The sequence below is a fragment of the Citrus clementina genome, unplaced genomic scaffold (genome assembly GCF_000493195.1).
Source record: "Citrus clementina cultivar Clemenules unplaced genomic scaffold, Citrus_clementina_v1.0 scaffold_3, whole genome shotgun sequence".
NCBI lineage: Eukaryota > Viridiplantae > Streptophyta > Magnoliopsida > Sapindales > Rutaceae > Citrus > Citrus x clementina.
The window spans coordinates 5,985,755-6,007,892 of NW_006262339.1; the positions used below are offsets into that span (position 1 = coordinate 5,985,755).

The 22,138-nt window shown below is 33.5% G+C and overlaps 2 protein-coding genes across 3 annotated transcripts; one reads left to right on the plus strand and one right to left on the minus strand.

Moving 5' to 3' along the window:
- The first annotated feature begins 5,166 nt into the window (after window positions 1-5,166).
- On the plus strand, window positions 5,167-9,325 carry LOC18047685 (monocopper oxidase-like protein SKU5). Of its 2 annotated transcripts, XM_006440310.2 has the most exons (9): window positions 5,167-5,551; window positions 5,828-5,937; window positions 6,027-6,297; window positions 6,383-6,521; window positions 7,144-7,510; window positions 7,800-8,165; window positions 8,275-8,353; window positions 8,643-8,842; window positions 8,945-9,325. In XM_006440310.2, exons 1-9 carry the CDS (start codon window positions 5,411-5,413, stop codon window positions 9,045-9,047), a joined length of 1,776 nt encoding a protein of 591 aa, XP_006440373.1. In that variant the 5' UTR covers window positions 5,167-5,410; the 3' UTR covers window positions 9,048-9,325. The 2 variants fall into 2 exon arrangements, with proteins under 2 accessions (XP_006440373.1, XP_024044407.1); XM_024188639.1 differs by lacking the exon at window positions 8,643-8,842.
- A 4,980-nt stretch (window positions 9,326-14,305) lies between these two features.
- Window positions 14,306-16,925, minus strand: LOC18047686 (axial regulator YABBY 1). Its single transcript, XM_006440311.2, has 7 exons — window positions 16,581-16,925; window positions 16,273-16,428; window positions 16,009-16,126; window positions 15,227-15,275; window positions 14,950-15,025; window positions 14,674-14,751; window positions 14,306-14,595 (listed from the first exon to the last, which is right to left on the minus strand). The coding sequence occupies exons 1-7, from the start codon at window positions 16,680-16,682 to the stop codon at window positions 14,527-14,529; spliced, it is 648 nt and encodes a 215-aa protein (XP_006440374.1). The 5' UTR covers window positions 16,683-16,925; the 3' UTR covers window positions 14,306-14,526.
- Window positions 16,926-22,138: the final 5,213 nt, after the last annotated feature.

Below are 22,138 nucleotides of genomic sequence, written 5' to 3' on the forward strand. Positions count from 1 at the left end.
ATGGCCCACTAGGAGCTAATTGTGGTTGGGCCAGAAGAGCCATTTGCTGCTGGATTTGCGGTGACTTTGCATTACCCTGTCCATTTCTGATTTTGATTTTTTTTTTTTGGTTGACTCGGACTCGCAGATCAACCTGCGTTCGTCATTTCGGGGCTCGGTTGACTCATTTTTACAATCAACCACGTCAATTATGTGTATATAAAAAAATATATTAAGGTATCAAAAATGGCCCAAACAGTTGGAATTTGATCAATTGACAGCATTCGTTATGCAAATTTGACGAGCTCCCAATGCAAGGATTTGCTGTCTGCTCCATGGGATATCATTTTTCAATGTGTTTTAAAATAGCGTAAAGGCAGGTTCCTCGTGTGCCATAGCCCATAGGTGTGAATCTTGAATTTATAGTTCTTATTTGTATTTTCTTTGTAGCATGCTAATTTTCTCTTCTTTCATAGGTGCGGGGCAGCTGCGCTGTTGCGCGAAACAGAACCTTAAGTTAATAACAAATTTATTTTAAGTTAAGATAGTTAATTTTATATTTTCTCTTAACAAACTATAAGGATATCAAGTGTACTTCGCAAATAATGTTAGATAAGTGGGATAGGGTACTCTGGACATCTTTTTTTTTTTTAACTGATTAAGCATTAGGTTATTGTATTACACAGAGATATTTACAAATAACAACATATCATTACACTGATATTTACAATCAAATATATACATAGGACTTACATTATTATATTTTTATTCTATGAAGTACATGTCCAGCCAAATACTTCTTCCGGGGAGGGATGTCTCTACTCCATTCGTATTTCGCAAGGGAGAAAGACGTTATAAGCAATCTCCACACAATTATAATTAATTGAGGGACTTTGAGTCCGTGGGGACTCGAACCATTGCCCTCATAATCATACTTAACTAGCCCAAGTGGCGTACTCTGGACATCTGAACTCAAAACAAACGATTCGTTTTTTAAAAATATGATTTTTTTTAACCTAATTTTACTAAAAGACTCTAAATGAATCGACGGGATGTACCGATCAAGAACATTTGGAAGAAGTATTTGTATTACATGAAGTGAGAAACTTCTGACGGTACTACCCATCAATTAAATAGTTCGTTAAAATCAGATTTTAATAAGTTGGGTGCGGGGTTATGATTGAGTTGGCATGTAATATGTGTGATTTTTTTTTAACTCGCACGCGGTTACAGGGCGTGTGAAGTCACCAATTGAGTTTATCACAACATGTGATGTGAAATGATTTACAGCTATTTTCATTTAGTTTAAGAGCTAGGAATCATTGACACCGGCCCATAGGCCATACACAACCCACCTGTACAGGTGCCTTCACTTTTAGAATTGAATTTATTTTATAGGAATGATTATTATTTTTTGGGCGAGGAATATGGGCAATCTGATTGAAGTCATTGTCAGGAGACACGGTAATTCACAGTACAAATTGGGAAATTTTGTTGCTCTCCCATAACTTCTTTTGATAATGCTAAACGAGATTTGACCTAAAAATATTTTACGAGGTTAATTGCAGTCCAAATCAACTGATGGACTTTAGCAAACCCATTTAATTGTATGGATGTTTGGTTGTGATTAGTATGCTTGCTAAGCTGTCTGATACTCTGATTGATGTGTCTTGGCCAAGAGTAAAGAAAAACAAAGCTAACGTGTCTTTAAATCACTGATTATGGGTCTTTCTTATGAGTTAATAAGTGATGAGAGACCCAACCACCACTCGGCAGTCGGCAGACAAGAATATTGTTTACTTAACTAGTCTTTCCATTTACTCTAAACCCATTCTCTGCGTGAACCCACAAGCATAACTCTATAATTATGCTTTTGGTTAATTGTGGGTGCGTACTAATTGGCTCTCAACCAACGAATTCTCTTAAAATAAAAGAGATAATAGGTGCACAATTCTTTATTATTTCACTAATCTTGCAAAGGTAACTTTCAAATAAGTAATTGATAAACGAAATGGGTAAGATTGGAACCTGGATACATAAAGTCAATATGATGCAGCATTGGAGCTGCAAAATTCAAAAGCAGGAAGCAGCAGAATAAAATGAAAAAAAAAAAAAAAAGCCTCAAAATTAAGACAAAAAAATTAAAGCCCCACAACAATCTCGTTTTGAAGCAGATAACCGAAGTCCAGCAATCTTATTCTAAGACTGATCTTCTGTCAGCAAAGGCTCCGGTGTTCACTCGTTTGAACGTGCGTGACCAGCAATTTTGTCCCCATATTTTTACTCGAAATTTGATTTAATAATAAATAAAAAGGTAAAGCCAGTGTAAAAATTATGGGTGTCAATTAGTTGAATTGACAAAATTTCATATTGTATGTTAGAATAATTTTTAAAATAAATTATTCTTATTGTAAAAATATGTTTAATTAATTGTGTTTTATAAAAGATGTATTTTTTTCACTTAAAGAGTGATAATTCATTTGAAATGGTGATAGCTTAGTTTGAATCATTGATTAACATCAAGATTTGATCCAACGGCCATAAATAAAGGGGTATTATAAAAGATGACAACCCAAATAGAGAGGCACGAGTATATTTATAAATAGAGATCGTCTTTAAGTTATTTAGACATGAAAGTAATGATCTTACATCACTCTTTTCTCAGCCCTCTTTCCTAAAATGAATTTCATCATATAACACCTTTTTTTTTATGCATCAAACATCCAATATATTATTTTTTACAGGAACAATATATTGATTCTTGGCAGGCTTGCAATAGTCAAGAGTATTCAAGTTTGTTTTCGTCAATGCACAACACAAGCAAACAAATAAGTGTTTCATTGTTTCATCGAGGCTTACTTACTTAATTCATGTGCATCACTTAATTGGTGGAGGGAAATAATATCTTTTAAAAAAATAACATTTGTAACTTGCCCTTAAGTAAACATTATTTTTCTATAGTTTACCTATTACTATTTATTTTTTTCTACATATAGAGTTATAAACACATAACTTTATATAATAAAGTTTCACCATTATTAATACAATTCTCTGTTTTTTTCATTCTGCACAAATTATACCCCAACATTGTCATTGGACTAAATGAAAAAAAATAATAATAATGCAAGACATGTGGTGGTCCATGTTTCCATCGATATTTTAGATTTATTGTGTCAAATTTGAACCACCGTACATTTGACTTGGTTATTAATTGGACTTTTATCGAGTGTAACTTGTTGAATGATTTTCATGAAAAAATTACTTATATTCTATTCAATCTTAGCTCAAATATAACTTCTTAATACAAAAACAACTAATGAATATGGGCCATGAATTTGTATAATTTTTTTTTGTTCTAAATTTACTTTGTGTAACCTACATGTCAGGTTATGGTGTGAGATTATTAAATTGAGTGTAAGAGTGTTATCCAAAAGACTCATTTAGTTCTATTCTTCGAATACTTATTTGCTTAACTATATGACAAATAGAAGTGTGAGAAGTTAAGTTTTTCTCTCAAAAGATTTTTCAAATGAAAGTAAATTTATATTATTTTAATTAAATTCTTCTCTCACTAAATTTAACTACTCCCCATTTTTTTAATACTAAATTTAAGTACTTTTTTTTTCAATAATATGATTCTCTCTTGCTTCTAGAATAATGATATAAAAAATAATAAATGTTATTTGAAGAATAAGAGCATCATAAAAAGTGTTTTAAAAGAAATTTTACACTTGTTTGAAGAGTCATATCAATAAAAAAAAAAAATTGAAAAGACACTTTAAATGAGATTTTTCAAATAAGATTGTTATTATTTCTCTTTAAGAAGCACGGTCTCATTTTAAATTTTTTTAGAGCACTTAATTTAATATTGTATTATTTTAATCTCATTATTCTTAAAGAGAGAGAAGCGTTATAATTGTTATTATTTTAGTGGAGAAAAAAATTTGATTAAAACAATATAAACTTATTATTAGTTGAAGAATCTTTTGAGAGATGACTTATTTTTTCATTTTTCTATTTGCTACACAGATAAGCAAATAAATATTTGAAATGTTAAATTAAAAGAGTCTTTTAGAGATATTATAGGAAGGACAATCTCATTCAAAGAATTTTTTTTAAAATTTTTTATTGATATAATTCTTTAAATAAAAAATAATAATTAATTTTCGGTAATGCTCTTATAAAATAAATGGCACCCCAAGGAAAATACGACTTATTTTTCTGTAATTTTATTTAATTTTTTTTAAAGGATTATTTGTTCAACGTGATTTGCGTGGTCCCCTACAAAAACAACAAAAAGTAAAAATTGATCCCTCAGTCCGTTGGATCCTGTTTCGTCACGACCATAAAGTTCGTGTAGGGTAGGGCTAGCGGCCAACCACTGTGGCTGTATCCACAGCACACCCAGAAAGGGTAAAAAAGTTTTTCTTAAGAAAAAAATAAATAAATTTATGTCATTTGGTATCACGAGGTTAATTTTCGAAATTTTTATTTCTTTTTCCAAAAAATTACATCGTACAGCTCGGCAACTTTATTTATTTATGTATTTATTTGGTTATTATTTCCAGAAGAGTCACATCCACAGTAATCAAATCAGACGGTTATTTGGTAAAGGCGCTTTTACCTACCAAATAAACACGAAGCCCTAGATGCTATTTACGGCAATTGTGGGGGTCCACATTTCATGGGCTGGCAATCATGTTGCAAATTTCAGAGGATCCGAACGTTGGAGGTCAATGGACGCACCGAAAAAAAAAAAAAAAGGAACACCACTCAACACGCGTACGTTTAACTTTAACCGTAATTAGATAATTTTCATTGGCACTTTGTATTTATTAAATGCATAATGCATGCGGCCAAGTTAATAATTTAATTTGATGGTGTCGTTTGCATCTATCCATCCATCTAAACCGTTCATGTGTGATCTGGCTATGGGCTGTCATTTTTTTATTTCTCCATCATGTGTGTCAAATTGTAAATGCCGTTGCTATTTTGATGGAAACCATGAGTTGATGCCCGAGGACCGACAAAAGCTTGGGCGCGTTAAGTTCACTCAATGAATGGCCAAACCATTAAGTTCCCTGTTTTGTATTTTCAAAAAAGAAGGAAAGGGGGTATTGTTTTGGACTTTTTTGCACGCATTTATTTCTCCTTTTAACAAGGCCCAAAAAAACTGCTCACTGAAAACACACACACACACACACACACACTCTAGTAGCCAACAAAGTGAAATATAGCCGTTCCCTTTCTCTCTCTCTCTTCAGCACTCTTTAGACTTTAGAGCCTCTGGTTTCTTGCTTTTTTTTTTTTTTCTTTTTTTTTGGGTGGGGGGGGTTTGATAATGTAATACCCAGGTAAAAAGCTGAAGGAATTTTTGCTCTAAATTTGTTCAAAAGACGCCCAAAGTTGGAAAAAGAAAAAGATTCACAAAATGGCTTTGTGTAGAGGCTTATCTTTGTTGGCTATCCACATTGCCTTGCTCGCGAGCTTGTGTTCTGCTGCAGATCTGTTTGTTTACTTCGACTTTGAGGTTTCTTATATCACTGCTTCTCCTCTTGGTGTGCCCCAGCAGGTTCCATTTTCTAGATCTCTTTCTTTTTCTTCACATTTTCTTTTCCATGCGGATATGTGTAATAATTTCCGTAAATGGCAAACGGGTTAGTTTTAGATATCTTATAGTTTCAATTTTTAGCTTCAGATCTATAAAATGTATCACCTTTTTTTTTAAAAAAAAATTATCTGAGCTTAGTATTTGATATTTAGTTTGCATAGTATAGGGAGCTTTGAAATGAAGTTGAAGAGGTATTAGGGGTCCAGTTTGTGATTCTGTATTGCCATTGCTTCGCAGGTTATTGCTATTAACGGCAAGTTTCCAGGTCCGACTATAAATGTGACTACTAACAACAATGTCGTTGTCAATGTGAGAAACAAATTAGACGAAAGTCTACTTATCCACTGGTAAATATTTTACTTCAATATTTGTCGTAAATTCATGTAGAAATAACGCTCTAAGCCCATGTACTGAGTGAAATTTGATTGTGCAACAGGTCTGGCATTCAACAAAGGCGTAGCTCATGGCAAGATGGACTTTTGGGCACCAATTGTCCCATTCCTCCAAAGTGGAACTGGACTTACCAGTTTCAGGTTAAGGACCAAGTTGGAAGTTTCTTTTACTTCCCATCCCTCCATTTTCAGAGAGCATCGGGCGGTTTCGGTGGCTTTATAATTAACAACCGAGCTATTATTCCAATTCCTTTTGATACCCCAGATGGGGATATTACAATTTTGATTGGCGATTGGTACACGAGGAACCACACGGTTAGTGTTCTTTAAAATTACTTGTTTCAACTTTTAAGTATGGGGTGTAACATGTTTGATGCTGGTTAATTTTTTTCGTTTGTAGGCTCTGAGAAAGACACTTGATGCTGGGAAAGGTCTAGGAATGCCAGATGGGGTGCTAATCAATGGGAAAGGCCCTTACCAATATAACACTACACTTGTTCCTGATGGCATTGATTATGAAACGATTGAAGTCCATCCAGGTGGGTGTTGTACATAATACATTGTTAGCCCAACTTATTTTGCTGGACAGCATATTTGATTTAGCTTGTTTACCTTTCATATTTGCCAAATACTGGCTAGCTGGGTACCCATTATTATGTTAACTGTACCATGTTATTTTGGCCGTTAACTTACTATGGAATAGCAGTTAAGGACATCAAGCCTACTTCTGAAATAATGTTAGAAAAAGTATGATGGTGCACTTCGGATATACACTAATCATTAGTGTGACTGCTAATTTTGTGTCTAGGGATTGTTATTTCCTCGTTGATAAATCATGTCAGGGGTATCAACTGAATGGATGCCCATCTTTGCTATGGGGCTACCAATGTGAATATACTTAAATCTTGCTAAATCGTTTTGGCGTCTGGCTAGAATACTTTGTGTTCTGTGGGAACAAATTTAAATCAGAATATTTTGACCGCTTAAAGAGATAAAAGAGACAAATTTCGCTGGTGTATGACTGTGATAAACATTCAATTAACTATTGTAGTTTGATGACCTCAGGTGAATTTTGAAGTCTGAATATCATCTTTTCTACACCTTTTTGCTTATGGTGGAACTGCTCAATTGTTTTCTTGACATTTGTAATATGTTCGACAGGGAAAACTTATCGCATTCGCGTGCACAATGTTGGAATATCAACTTCTCTGAATTTCAGGATCCAAAACCATAATCTACTTCTAGCAGAGACAGAGGGATCATATACAGTGCAACAGAATTATACTAGCTTAGATATACACGTAGGACAATCTTATTCGTTTTTGGTAACCATGGATCAAAATGCTAGTACCGATTATTACATTGTTGCAAGCGCAAGGTTTGTGAATGAATCACAATGGAAAAGAGTTACTGGTGTTGCCATCTTGCACTATACAAATTCCAAAGGAAAGGCACGCGGTCCCCTCCCAGAAGGACCAAATGATGAATTTGACAAAACCTTCTCCATGAACCAAGCAAGATCCATCAGGTTGGTTTCTCTTTTGGAACTCTGATACGGTCAGAAAATGCTGCTGTTGATTTGGGGCTGGGGGTTGCACAACTTGCATAATATATAAACCAGATTTTCCTTCTTAATTTATCAATAAGTTTGCAATAATTATGTACCATATGCCGATTATCAAATATTCTGCTATATGATTATATATAAAAAACTGAAAATTTGGCAGGTTGACATCTCTTTATAGAGTTCCGCAATTCTTTTGAATTGGCTGCTTATATTTACTCACTTTTGGGTGTTCTGTGATTGAACTATGCAGATGGAATGTATCTGCAAGTGGTGCCCGTCCAAATCCACAGGGTTCTTTTCGATATGGCTCAATCAATGTGACTGAAGTTTATGTGTTGAGAAACAAGCCACCAGAAATGATTGACGGAAAACGGCGGGCAACTCTTAGTGGAATATCGTTCGTTAATCCTTCCACCCCGATTAGACTAGCCGACTGGTTCAAAGTGAAGGGAGCTTATAAGCTTGATTTTCCCACTAAGCCAGTTACAGGACCACCTCGGATGGAAACATCGGTAATTAATGGAACGTATAGGGGATTTATGGAAGTCATCCTACAGAACAATGACACCAAGATGCATGCATATCACATGAGTGGTTATGCATTTTTTGTCGTCGGGTAGGAATTTTGTTCTGTCCTATTGCCATCACTATCTCTGCTTGTTCCTACTGCATAATGGATCTAAGAAAGTGCCTTTTATACCTTCTCATTAATCAATCTATTGCAGGATGGATTATGGTGAGTGGACAGATAACAGCAGGGGCACATATAACAAGTGGGATGGTATTGCCCGCACCACAACACAGGTGTGTTTGGTTTCTATATCCTCATAGAATTATCATCTATGTCATTGGCAGATTTAACAATGATAATTATTACCCCGGAAACTTGACAAATAGGCAAGTTGATCAATTGTGGAAGTTTCATGAATGATGTCATGTAATATTTGTGCTATAAATGTCAAACCTAAGCAATGAGTTTCTAACTTTACTGATCAAGACTTCAATTGTAGTGGAGAAAGATGAAATGCTCATAAGAATTCTCTTTTGATAATCGTGACCTTGAGTATGAATCTCTCTCCGTCTGTCTGTCTAGGTCTATCCTGGCGCATGGACTGCAATCTTGGTATCACTTGACAATGTGGGGATCTGGAATCTCAGAACAGAAAACCTTGACTCGTGGTATCTTGGCCAAGAAACATACGTTAGAGTAGTCAATCCGGAGGCTACAAATAAAACTGAGTTTCCCATACCGGACAATGCCCTCTTTTGCGGTGCCCTCAGTCACCTGCAGAAGTATGGACTGTGATCATCCATGTCTAATATGTAACACTTAAGTTGTTACTGCAGAAAGATAATCAATTCTGACTCTACATTTTTTTTTTCCTTTTTTCTCAGGCCAGAAGACATCTCTGCAGCAACCGCAATTACTGGTGATAGATTGAAGATGTTCTTCACGCTGCTGATGACCATGTGTGCTATGCTGGTACTCTTCCACTAAGCAATTTCCTTTAGGATGTTTTCTCTTTTCCCCCACGTTGCATCTTGGCTTCTCAGTGAGCTTTATGGTTGTGAGTGTGTAGGTGTGTAATTTTAGTCTTGTTGATACGATTCTTCTGTCATTTAGACCTGTATTTTTTCTGTCCACAATGTTGTTCGTGCCTCCAAGGTTTCTTGTTTAATTTATTGGATCTGTCATTCTTTTATTACCTACAGTTTTTGTACTCATGACAATTTATCAATTTTCAATACTACTTAACATCCTACAGTCTAGTTTTATCTCATTCTGTACTTCGGAAACGCTATAAAACATGTCCATCTATTCTATATGCTCATTGCTGTTATTGTTGATGCTTGCTGGTACAAAACCACCAGGCAGTTGCCTTCAGAAGGTAAGTTTTTATGAAGTCTCATAGCTTTGGTACAGAAACAACACTCATGATGGGGTTAGTGATCCAAAGCTTTTGCCCTTGGATCTTGATGTGGGATATTATTGGTTAATAAGCAGATGTGCCAATGAACTCGAAAGTGACATGAAGCAGGGGTAAATAAGATGTGCAGGTCCCACATTTCCAACCCATGTGTGGTGGAAGATGTTGATCCAGCTGGATACCATGTTTTAAGATTGTATGGGTTATTTTTTATTTGCTTTGGGGGTTTGTTGCCTGGCCAACTGCACCAGTATGCCCCCGTGTACTGTTTGTGCATCTAATATCCCCCATTTCCGTCTTTCTTTTTGCTTGTTCTTCATGATTCAAGCCTGATGACTTTTTCACATTGATAGAGAAAAATTAATTTTTTAAATTTTTTAATAAAAATTTTCAGGATCAATCTCATATAATACATAAGAATTTGTAATCTAAAAAATTATACCTTAACAATTCGATTTGACTTTTTCGTTAAATTAATCTAGATTCTCAAATTACGATCTGTCACCACTTCTCTTATTAGATCACAAACTGTCACCATCAATCTTGTTAGATCACAAGTCGTCATCAATAATCTTCTAGGTTATAACTCAAGTTTGATTTGCATTTGTCGTGTAAAAGCAATTATCATCACTAAAAACAACGAGCAGGAGAAATTTTTTTTCTCAAAATTAGAGAATTTTTTTTTCTCTAATCTGTATAATGTGGCATCTCACTCCTTTTTGAGAGAAAATAAGTTATTTTATATCTTTATCTTAATAAAAACCCTAGGCTCCATATTTTTATATATTTTAATTCTATTAAATCAAATTTGATTTTAATTAAAAATAATAAAATCAAAAGTAACGTTACTTCTTCTTGTCATAGGAGCCCACCTTGTAAAATAATACAAGACCCCTTAGACACAAGTATATTATATGGAGTCTCCCACTAAATAATATATTTAGGTTTTTAACTCAAATAACTAATTATCTTGCTTATTAATTCAGTAGCGGCACAATCAATTTCAAATGAGCTAACTTCATAGATCATATCGGTACATACAATAGTGGCTATAATAATTAGACCTGTAATTAAACTAGTCCAATTATTTAATTTCAAATCTATTCCACTAAAAGATTGGAATTGACCTCCATAATTATATGTTATCTAAGATAATATTTTTGAATAATAATTCGACCTATGCCACATTAATTTTTTTACTGCATAATCCTTTGTACTGTTAATCTTTTGTATTGTATCATTAATTAAATCAATATCTCAATTGTCCAATCAATTTAATAACATCTTATTCTTTGATAGTTACTGATTTTTTCTAATGATAATTTTCAACATACTAAATATGTTGACATACTCTAGCCAAATAATTTTATGATCAAGTGTTGAAAACCCATCAAGGGATGTGTTGTACAAATTATATATTGTTAATCTATAACTCTAATACTCATAATTGCTCTCAACAAGATACCGAGTAATCTTGACTATAAGAGTGTGTCGTGCCCATTGGTAACTCAAATATAATAACAATTACAATTATGCAATTATAACTAACTCAAGATTAAGATTATAGTAAAATCAATGCATATGAGATTTAATAAGTCTGACAGTTATTGTAAAGTTAATTAAATCTCATATATGATATTGTTCAATGTAGTCGTACTATATCAATAAATTCATACATGATTAAGACAAATTATTCAATAAATTTATTACAGTCTATACCTAAATAAAGTGTCCAACTTTATTTATCAACTGCGAACTTAATTTATTTAATCATAAGATAACTTATATTTATGTCTTCTGTGAATCTACATAGTAATCACATAAATACATATAATATGATTGAATGAACTTTACTCAAAATATTAATACAATTAAGATATTTTATTAATAAAAAATATTATTTATTATAATTAAATAAACACATACACTTTTAAAGAGCATATTTCCCCCCCCCAACACGCGTATCTTCACAAAAAGTAACGAATGTGATTTTGCTTTTTACGCTATCAGTGTATGAATAAATCAGAGTTTGCTGCCAGCCCATTTGGGTTCATGAGGGGCTGTTATTTACTAGCTTGTTCAACGTTCAAATAGAAAGGAACTGTTGTTAATTCTCAGTTTTTGGACACGGTTTTCACATGCAACCATTGATTACTAGCATTGCTAAACCATTTACTCGATCCGCATTTGCTTGTACGAATGTAAACACATGCAATAACTTAGCTGCAACATCCACATGGACTCGTCTTTTAATAAATAAGCTGCGTGCTTTTCTAAAAAGCTGAACATTGAACTGCTTGGCATGTTGACTTAAAGAATTGACTTCAGTGATGATACCATGCTTTCTTTTTTGGCGGTGGAATGGAGAAACAAGTTGTGTAGAAACGGCAACAGCTTTTAAAGATTTCCAAGCACTCGTGGGAGCTACCTTTCATGGACCTTTTTCTGAGAAGTGGATGCTACAGTGCTTAGATTTTGTCAGGCCGCATCCAATGCTTATGCGTAATGCATAATTTCAACTTTACAAGTCACGGCCAAACTAAAAGCATCGTGATACTATGCCTGTCCATGGAACTCTGATGATTCTCGACGACGTTGGGAAAGTGCGACATCCTCAGCTTGTTGAATGTTGACGGATCATTCGGGGCACAGGCCCACATTAATTGAACCCAAAAACATAAGTGGGTTTCCTCTAAGAACAGAAATAGTCAAGCCCGTATAGCGTGAAAAATGAAAAATGGCCTAATGGGCGTAAAATATCTCGAGGCGAAAGTCTACGGATATTCCATTCATACAAAATTTCTAAATGATAGTCAAGTTAATTAAAATTAGAGAAAATGTTCTATAAATATTTTCCAGGGTAAAATTGCTGGGGCTAGGGGTGGGCAAACTTTAAAATTGGATTATAAAAAAAAATTAAAAATTGAATAAACTAGAAAATACAAAGGAATTTATGGTTTAAAACTGTGAATAACTAATTGAACGGGTAGCGTTCAGATTATAATTTCTGAAAAAACCGGTGAGTTAAGTTTGATTGGGAACCAAACCACATCGGGCCAACCCCTAATTGGGGCCGGAGTGGCTCGTCGTCTGTGATTAAATGGCGGGGATATATTGACTTAAATTTTCATTTATTTTCATTTTATTCAATTCAATGATATATAAGGTCAAAAATTAAAATTTAATGATACCAACTCATCAATCATCCCTACCACTGAACGTAGTTAATATTTAAAATTTTAAGTAAAAAATTTAAGTCAGGGGAAATACCACACGATTCAAATTTTTAAGAGAACATATATTTAACTAAGCCCTTCATTACCATTCATTTTATCATCGTTTGTATCAATGACATGTTAACGTTAGAGAAAGAAGCTATAAAGCAGTTATAATGGACCTATCCAATAAAATTATTTCATATGATAAAAATGCCCTTTTTTCTTTATTATAATCTTTACCATAATTGATCATCTAAAAAATAAGTGTGTATATGTTAAGATTTTATAGTAACATGTACACATAAAATAAAAATACCAAGTTTAGGGACTAATATGAAATATATGTTGTGTGTAAATATATCACCTTATTTGGGACGGTGAAGTGATGAGTAATCACTAGGTACATGTTAATTTATGATAATGTCATATCATACGATAATCATAATTTCAATTTAATTGATATTTTTACTTATTGTTTTGATCACCAAAATTCTATAATGTAAAAAGTAATTCAAGTTTACCTATTTTCATAATTTCAGGTTATTTTTGGACCTTAGGTGGATATGCTATCTTTTCATTGACTGCTGATTCCATCGGGGAATCCTCAACATTCAACAGTTGTTAAAACTGAATGAGCAGCACTGCAGCTTTGGTTTCATGCTGACTGGACCTAGTCTTAATCATATGAGTGTTAACAAAATGATCACAAGTGTTATTAGGTTCTCTATTCATGATTTTTTTTTTTTAATAAAAAGGTGCTATTCATGATTATTACCTTGTTGGATAAGAATATTTAGTAATTATTCTTAATTATACATGCATGCTTTTATATATATATATATATATATATATAGTCGAATGACAATTTAATGTTCTCCCACCTCATGTGAGTAAGGTTTAAATCATAAATTTTTTATTTTCACTTGAGAGATTTTACCCACTAAACTAGTGTCAACATTAATCATATATAAATGTTAATATAATTACATTCGACTCAAGATCTTTAAAAACTCATAAATGGTGAGGTCTAAATTTTTTGTCCATAATATATCTTTTGACTAGGTCAATCCGATAAAACTTATTAGTAGCAATTAGAGGAGTGCATATAAACACACAATAGAAATCAAAATTAATCCATCCAAGTTTTCTACGGCTATTAAATGGATCTTTCATATGCTAAATCTAGATATATAGTCCTAATCCACCATAACTTACCGGATCTATTTAGTGGAGCTTCAAGAAATATTGTTATAACAAACATATACTAAAGAAATTTAAATTTATTGTTGATCGAAATTGTACTAATCTTTTAATTAAAGATCTTATGACATGTGTATATTTATAATAGTCTATAGTTAGAAGATTTAATTACATTTCTGATCTCAACCTTGTGAAAACATGCGTCATCACAAAACACAGATAAACAAATAATAACAATATCAGACAGAAGATGAAAGATATTGTGAAGTAATTAATCTGCCTGACAATATATATACCCACATCGGCAATCTCCCTAAGAAAGCAAACAATTTAAAGAAGTGAAACAAATAAAGAGAGAAGGGATAGAGATAACGAACAAAGCAATTCATAAGAAAGTCTAAAAGTAGACATATGTAATTAAGGCAACTAACACACTAGACGAGAACTATAAACATGAAAAAGACCTTGAAAAGCAGATTGGATTAAATTAAAGTACTTAATTAAACAGAGTGTTGTTAAACTCAACCACTAGCTAGAATCTACTGCAGCGATAAAGGACGACACAGGCACAGATCATAACAAAGGACATAACTTAGATTTAAAACCAGCAATATGCAATGGCAAGCCATTCTTAATAAGGCGAGACACCCACGTTTGCTGAAGCGAAAAAACCATCTTTCATCAGAACATCTTCTCCTTCCTGCATGCACGAGATCAATCTAATCAAATCAAACAAAACAGTGTATACGTGATATGATCGACACAAGAGGTTAATTACCTGCTGGCGCACGTTAGCCTTCTTGACCGGCTGATGGTCAGGCACAAGACCAAAGTGAATGTGTGGGAAGTGGGCCCACTGACAAATATTGGAAACAAAATAGGATCAGTTAAAGGAAACACCGTCACAGACACTGTGTCATGTGTAGAATAAAAACAGAATAATTAAATTGAAACCCTAATAAATTTCTTTCTTTTTTCTTTTTTTTTCTTTTTTAAAAAAAAAACCTAATTAGGTAAAGAGATGAAACCCTAAAAGACTTGTCTTGGATCTTACATTCTTAGCAGCCGCACTGAAGGCTTCTCTGTGGGATATATCAGGGTTTCCAGCCTTAATGCGTTGGATCTCGTCCCTGCAGCAGATGTTGAAGTGAATATTATTATTATTTCTTGCTCCAAATTTAGCAAGTGTTTAAGTCACCCCACAAAAAAAAAAAAAACCATATATTTTATATATTATTTACATAATAAATTGAATTTAATTAATAGCTATTATTTAAATAGTTATAAATCATGAACAGAGGGAAAGATTCTATTGAATCATCATTACTCACTTGATGAATCGGTTGTACGCAGAGGGGACTCTTTGTCTCTTCTCTGGTGCTGTAAATGAGCAGACACACACAGACTTAGACGCAGTAACACCACTAAAATCATCATCTATCAAGGCCCTATTCATAGATTTTTTTTTTTACTACAACTATATTTTGGTATAGCATAAGCTTTATTTTGCTCACCCAAACCCTACAAAAAAAGGGGCCCAAATTGTCGAGAATGACTTGAAAGAAAGCATTATTGTTAGTTTGATTTCACGCAGAAACATTAATGCAGTTTTTTAGGGCTAGTAATAAATGAAGAAAACTTGTTGACAAATTAATCAAGGCCCCATAAAATAAGAGGGAAGGTCGAAACTGCAGGCATAATAAAAGGTTTTGTGTCTATAACTTAATGTACTAAAGGTCCCGTTTCTTTAACTTAACACAATTTAGAAAGACCCTTGACTACTGTTAGTAGTGATCAAAAAAGCAGATCGGTTGGTTCTTTTTCTGGTTTTTTTTTTAAATTCATTGAGCAAGTACAACATCTATAACGAACATAGAAAGTGAGAAATTTAACAATATATATGTGCGTCTGTGTGTGTGTGTGTGTGTGTGTGTGTATCAAACCTTTGTTAGGGATAGAAATAACACTATGTTGTTGCCTGACCAATGCACTTTTTTTTTTTTTCTTTTTTCTTGCAAAATTGAAAATGTTGAAGCTCTAAAAACATTCCCGCAATAAAATGTGAAAGAAAGGAAGAAGTAAAGCGAAGGGAAGTGTAATGAGTCTCACGTACGTCTGCTGGTAGCTGGAGGCCTTGGAAGCTCATCAACTACACCTCTAGTGGGTACAATGAAATCATTGGTGTTTGTTTGGTTGATCAGAAAGTTTGGAGATGGATTTGGGATCTCTTCCTGCAAAACCAAAATTATCTATCCATGAAAAACAACATGGAATCTTGTACAAATTAGTCAAGTACATATACAAACAAAATTAATTTACCAACAAGCTAGTTTTGAGTATTAATTAAACGCGGTTTATTGCGTCATGATTTACCCACCCGAAGATTATGAGAAGGAGAGAAAAAATTGTGACCCAAATGGAATTGATTAGCCGAAGGCAGAAGCAAGCCACGCATGTTCACGGGGAGGAGATTGGTGCAGTGGCCACATCGAACCGTTACAGTCTTGAATAAACTCGTGCAAGGAACACTCACCTAATATAAACCAAAAAAAAAAAAAAAAAAACAAAGGAGAATGGACATTGACATTTTCTTTTGAGAAAGCTAGCCCTATCCCTAATTCCTGAAGGGATATTAATTATATAAGGAAGTGTTGTAAGATGGTGAAAAATGAATAAGAATGATACCGCGAGGACAGTGTCGCAAAGGTTGCAATGAACATAACAGAGCTGCTCGGAGGTAGGGAATTGGTCCAAAGACAAGGTAGTAGAAGAGGAGGACATGGACATCTTCTTTGGTTTGCCCTTTTCTTTCTCTTTTAAAATTAATTGATGACTGGTCTGTGCCTGCGGGTGTGCGAGTGATTTTGATTGATTGATTGATTGATTGATTGACAGCTTAACCACCACCTTCGATCTGTTTTTTTTTTTTTTTCTTTCTTTGATTTTGAATTGTGAAAGAAAGAAGGGAAAGGTCTTTTAACTAGTGTATAGTGTTTGTGAAAGAGAGAGATGGCTGGGGGTTTGAGCTATTTGGTCTAGTAGATAATATAAGACCATATAGACAGAGAAACCCTCTGTTCATGTATGTATCATGTCATGCAATGCATTCATCAGATGACGAATATAATGTACCATATACTAATATACATACACATATACATATCAGTGGCTTAGCTAGAAAATCAAGCTAACGGGGGCAAAAAATTTGACTAACATATAATACAAATGAGGAAACATATATATAGAAAATATCAAACTATAGTTATATTATTTTTAAATTTTAAATTTATGTAGAAAGTGAGATGTTATTTGATTGCATTTGAGAGTTTTATTTTAGAATGATTTGTATCTCCTTAATTGAAAATCATATTTGTTCCTCAATAAATTCTATAATAAATTATCAGTAAATAAATGGAATAATATTTTGGACTATTGTTTAAAAAGTAGTGATAAAATGAATTATTATTTTTATAGTAATGAGAAAATAAGTTATTTTATCAAATTCTAATCGGTAATGAGAGTTTGTTTTCTAAAAGAATCTCTTATTTTAATAAAATAAGTAGGAAAAGTACATACTTTAATACAACATGTTTTGTATGTAGTATAATAAAGCTTGTGTTCTTTATATTTTAGCTTGTGCGAATTCTCTGTGTAAAATTACTGATGGATGATATGGTACCCATATATGTGTGTGTGTGTGTGCATATATATATATATATATATGTATATGTGTGTGTGTATATATATATATATGTATATATAAACATGCCGGTAGCAAGGCAAACTGGCAAAGTCTGGAGTGTGTACTCATAAACGTACTCATGGTGTTAATTAATTGAAAGATAAATACATGTGGTTGGCATTTGGCTTTCCCAATGCAAAGCGAGAGAGAGAGAGAGGCGGTAGATGTGGGGGAGAGGAGCTCGAAAGGGACGTGTGCATGGGGGTGATGGAGCTTTCACTTACTCACCTGTTGTTTTCAGTAGTTAAGACGCTGTGTTGTTTACTGGCCCTTTGCTTCTTTGATTATTATTTTTTTTCAAAATACATAGATATATTTTTTGGCGAAACCCTTCGCCTTTTAGCCCTTTTACCTTGTGCTTCTTTATCAAATTTTGTTTTTCCTTTCACTTTGCCTCAATTTCCGAACCCTAAACCCTACACTTTCCCCCTTCAATCCCCGGGACAATAGGCTTCCTTCACACTGCTTCCGCCCGTGACACACTGATCGTAACATATTTATATAATTTTATCATAATAACATAATCATGACAGTATGATTTAAATTCTCACTATGACCAATATTTTATTCATCAGTGATTATTGAGAGAGGTTATTTTTGGTGACATGACCATTCATTCTCCCTCGTCTTACGCAGATACGTGTTTATGTCAACAGAGGCCCATCTCAGTGCACAGACTTGCACCCTGTCGGTGTTACCAACTTACCATCTTTGTCCTTTCCTACATTTCCATTTTCTTTTGGCTTCTGATAGCTAATTTGGTTGGAATCTTTTTCTTTTTGACGCTTCCTTTTCATCTAGTGTTTTAGTTTATTTCAATTCTTTATACATATATTATAGTTCAGTTCATTCACAACTATCGCCATCCTTACTCATTTAAGCCTAAGTGTTTCCTCTTCCCCAAAAAGTTGTGCTTTGAAGGTTAATGTTGATCTCTCATGAGTGACTGGGGAGTGGGAATGGATGATATTTTATGTGACTGGAATCAGTAAAAGGGAAAAGATTGTAAAGTCCATTTGGCTTTCTCAGACCATCGAAATGACTCAATTCAAATTTTAAACTTTAAACCATACCTCTTTAATTTGTTTTGAAGGGAACTGAGCCCTTAGAATCCGAGACACATCAGACACACATGGCTGAAAAGTCAATTTTGAATGAAAAAGGAAGACAATCTGTTCTTCGGGCTACATAAAGCAGAACCTTGACCCTGCTGTCCAGATTTATATGGTCCTGATAATAAGATAGGGCTATTGCAATTCAACGTCGTTTTATCCGGTAAAAAAAGGGGCAAAATGGCCTCATATTGCCCTGATTCGGTCATCCCTATGTCTCCCAATTATTTTTCTGCTGGAATTACTTTGGTGCGACAGAGCTGTTTGCTTGGTCTTTTTATTTTTCACTGGCAAACCAAGATTTAAATTTCAATACATTTATTGTAACAATATGTATTTTAGAGTTGGGACATAATAGGAAACACAAAAAGATAGACTATAATGTCATGCACACAGCACTTATGGCAGGATCAACAATATTATGTGTTGAAACAAAATTACTATGATAATGATTAAAACCATTATGTGATGCACATAACAAAACTATGTTGAGGAGATTATACTGGCCGACAACAATTTCTGGACTACGATTTTAACTTTGAAGCAACCTCTAACTTTTGAACTAATTTTTTAATATGAATTAGGCCTATAAGATTTTATGTGGGATTAAAGTCAGACTCATATACGAGTTAGCCAACACTATCTATCCATTTGATAAGGACAAAAAAAAAAATGCTTTTGATAGAGGATGCTGAGGAGAATATCTCACATTGACTGAGAATAATTCATGGATTAAAAATATAAGCTTAAGTTAATACTCAATTCTTGAGTTAGCTTTTGATTATAAGTTAGAAAATAGACACACAAGCTTTAGACCATTATGACATAGACATACACACATATCTAGAAAGAATCAAGACTAATATATCATGCACTCATGGAAAAAATCATGATCATTATTTGCATATAAATTTAGAAGATAAATTCCTCGAATATAATGTTTGATGTACTCTAAAAATCTCTCTTTGATTGTTTTATCTATCATTTTTGAAATCAATGGAAGTTGCCTTTTACCCAAATAAGTAAATTGGAGTTTTTTAAATAAAAAATCCCCACTGGGTGCTTAATTTAAATATTATTGAGAATAAATGACGGGTTTCAATATTAAGCCTAACAAATTCCTTTCTCATTGTGTGACTGCTTTGAGTCTTTGACCAATGCAATGAATGATTATTATACTTGTCGAATTATTAAAACCTTATGAAATAAAAGTTACTTTTTAAAACAAGCATAAAAGTATTCTCATTATAGAATAGGATCCGATACTGCTAATAAAATAATTAGAGTGATGATACATCTATAAATTTTTATACACACTGATTTGTTATTAATTTATTGGTTGAATGAAAATACAAAATAATAAAAATAGATCGTGTGAGCCAAAAGATATGTAATTCAATCAAGTTTGTATAAAATACATTTATATAAAAATTTATAACTATATTATTACTCAAATGATTAACATAAAAATGAGCACTATTTTTTTTTTCCAAATACTTTCGGAGACAGTATTCCAACCACGATCTTTGAATTCATTCAATGATGTCTAAGATTTAAATGTTGAAATAAAGAGGGATACGGTTCATTTAATTTCATGGCTAATGCTAGGCCAGTGGATTCAGGTTACTAGACCAGCTAGCTCGATAGCTCTAGGGGCTGACCTGCTTGACAACTTTAATTTGGTCATCAGCAAATTAACTTTTCTGTAGGATTAAGGCAGGTCATCAGGACTCTGATGCAGTAACCAGCCTTTACGTACTGAATGGTGAATTGGTGCTATAGCTAGACTATAGAGCAGGGCTCGAGTCCTCGTGAGCCCATGGGTTCAGTGTACATTAACAAACAGGTTTAACCACTTTTTGAATGCAAGGAAATAAGAGAGAGGTTAATTTTGTCCTATTCCTTAGAATCCGATGCAGTGTTACTTGCAAATGTAGTGTAATGCATGCATGGTGGTCCATCATCCATGCATATATATAACATGCGCACACACACACACACTCACGTATTGATTCATGAATTCGTATGGTTGAATCATGAATGTACGTACGAACGAAAAGCTATTATCACTGTTAAAAGCCTGCGATGAGCTATTTGTTGCTGTTTGTAATTGCGTAGTGGGATTGGGTAGAAATCGATAAAGTTAGAGGTAATGAGGGGCTTGATGATATTTCATGACCGGCGTGGTCTGGCCTGGCCTTTACTTCGCTTCCCCCCAAAATCTAATCCTGTCTGAATCTGCAGCTGATTCACATATTTGTGATTGATGGATCATAAACTATTCTTTTAGCTTAATAGATAAATATAAACCCCACTTGCTCTCCTATAGCCATGTTGCATGGGCAATATTAGGGATTTTTTTAAATTTTTTTCCACCACGCAAACTAAGACATATGGCCATTTGTATTGTACCCAGTCCCCACTAAAGGGATGGGTATTGACGACGCACTGATTTTGCGTTCCTTACATCCATATCAATCAATTTCAATTCCCCAATTACTCTCCTCGTTTAACTCGGAATAAGACAAGCTAGCTAGTGATTCTTTTGATCACGACGACTTCGTTTGGGAATATGCTACTACAGTAACATATCAATTTACTGTCAAGCAATTAATGTGGGACGGGAATCACAATATAATGGAGAATTTCTGTCGAAGAAAATATCCATGGAAGCTAACTTAGAGAAGAATACTTGTACTACTGTGTACATAGTTCGTAACAGTAAAGTATCCTTTGAGTTCATGACCCACATAATAATTTACCATTTTATGTGGAGGGTATCCATTTGAGAAAATAAACATGTGCAATTTCACATACATCACTGTGGTTAGAATATCTTATGGTTGAAAATCTTTCAGATTATTTTAAATTGACTTAATCAACTAAACAATCATTTTCTTGCAACCGCATATGGGATATTTTACCCATATGTTGAATAAAGACTACTAAAAAAATAACAATTTCAATCAATTAATACTATACATATATCACTAAATGATTGGTGACATACTAGTAAGTATCTAAACTAAGTAAACTTAACATTAAAATGGCAAATTGCGGGCATAGACTGGGCTTGATACAAGCCCATATGAGGAAAAGTATAAAGGTTGGGCCTTAACGGGCCTAGGCAGGATCTGAGCTCTTATATATATATTTTTTCTAGAATGTTGTAAACTTGCAATGAGTTTAATTATCAACTTGATGATTATATGAACAACGAATTAAAAAAATAACTATTTCAAAAATAAAATAATAAATAAAGAAAATGAAGCTAATAAAAATTTAAATATCTAATTCTTTTTATTACTAGATTCTTTGATTCAAGCATTCTCTTAATTAATTAAAATTCAAAAGAGAGTTTAATAATATAATTTTAAATTTTTTAAGCA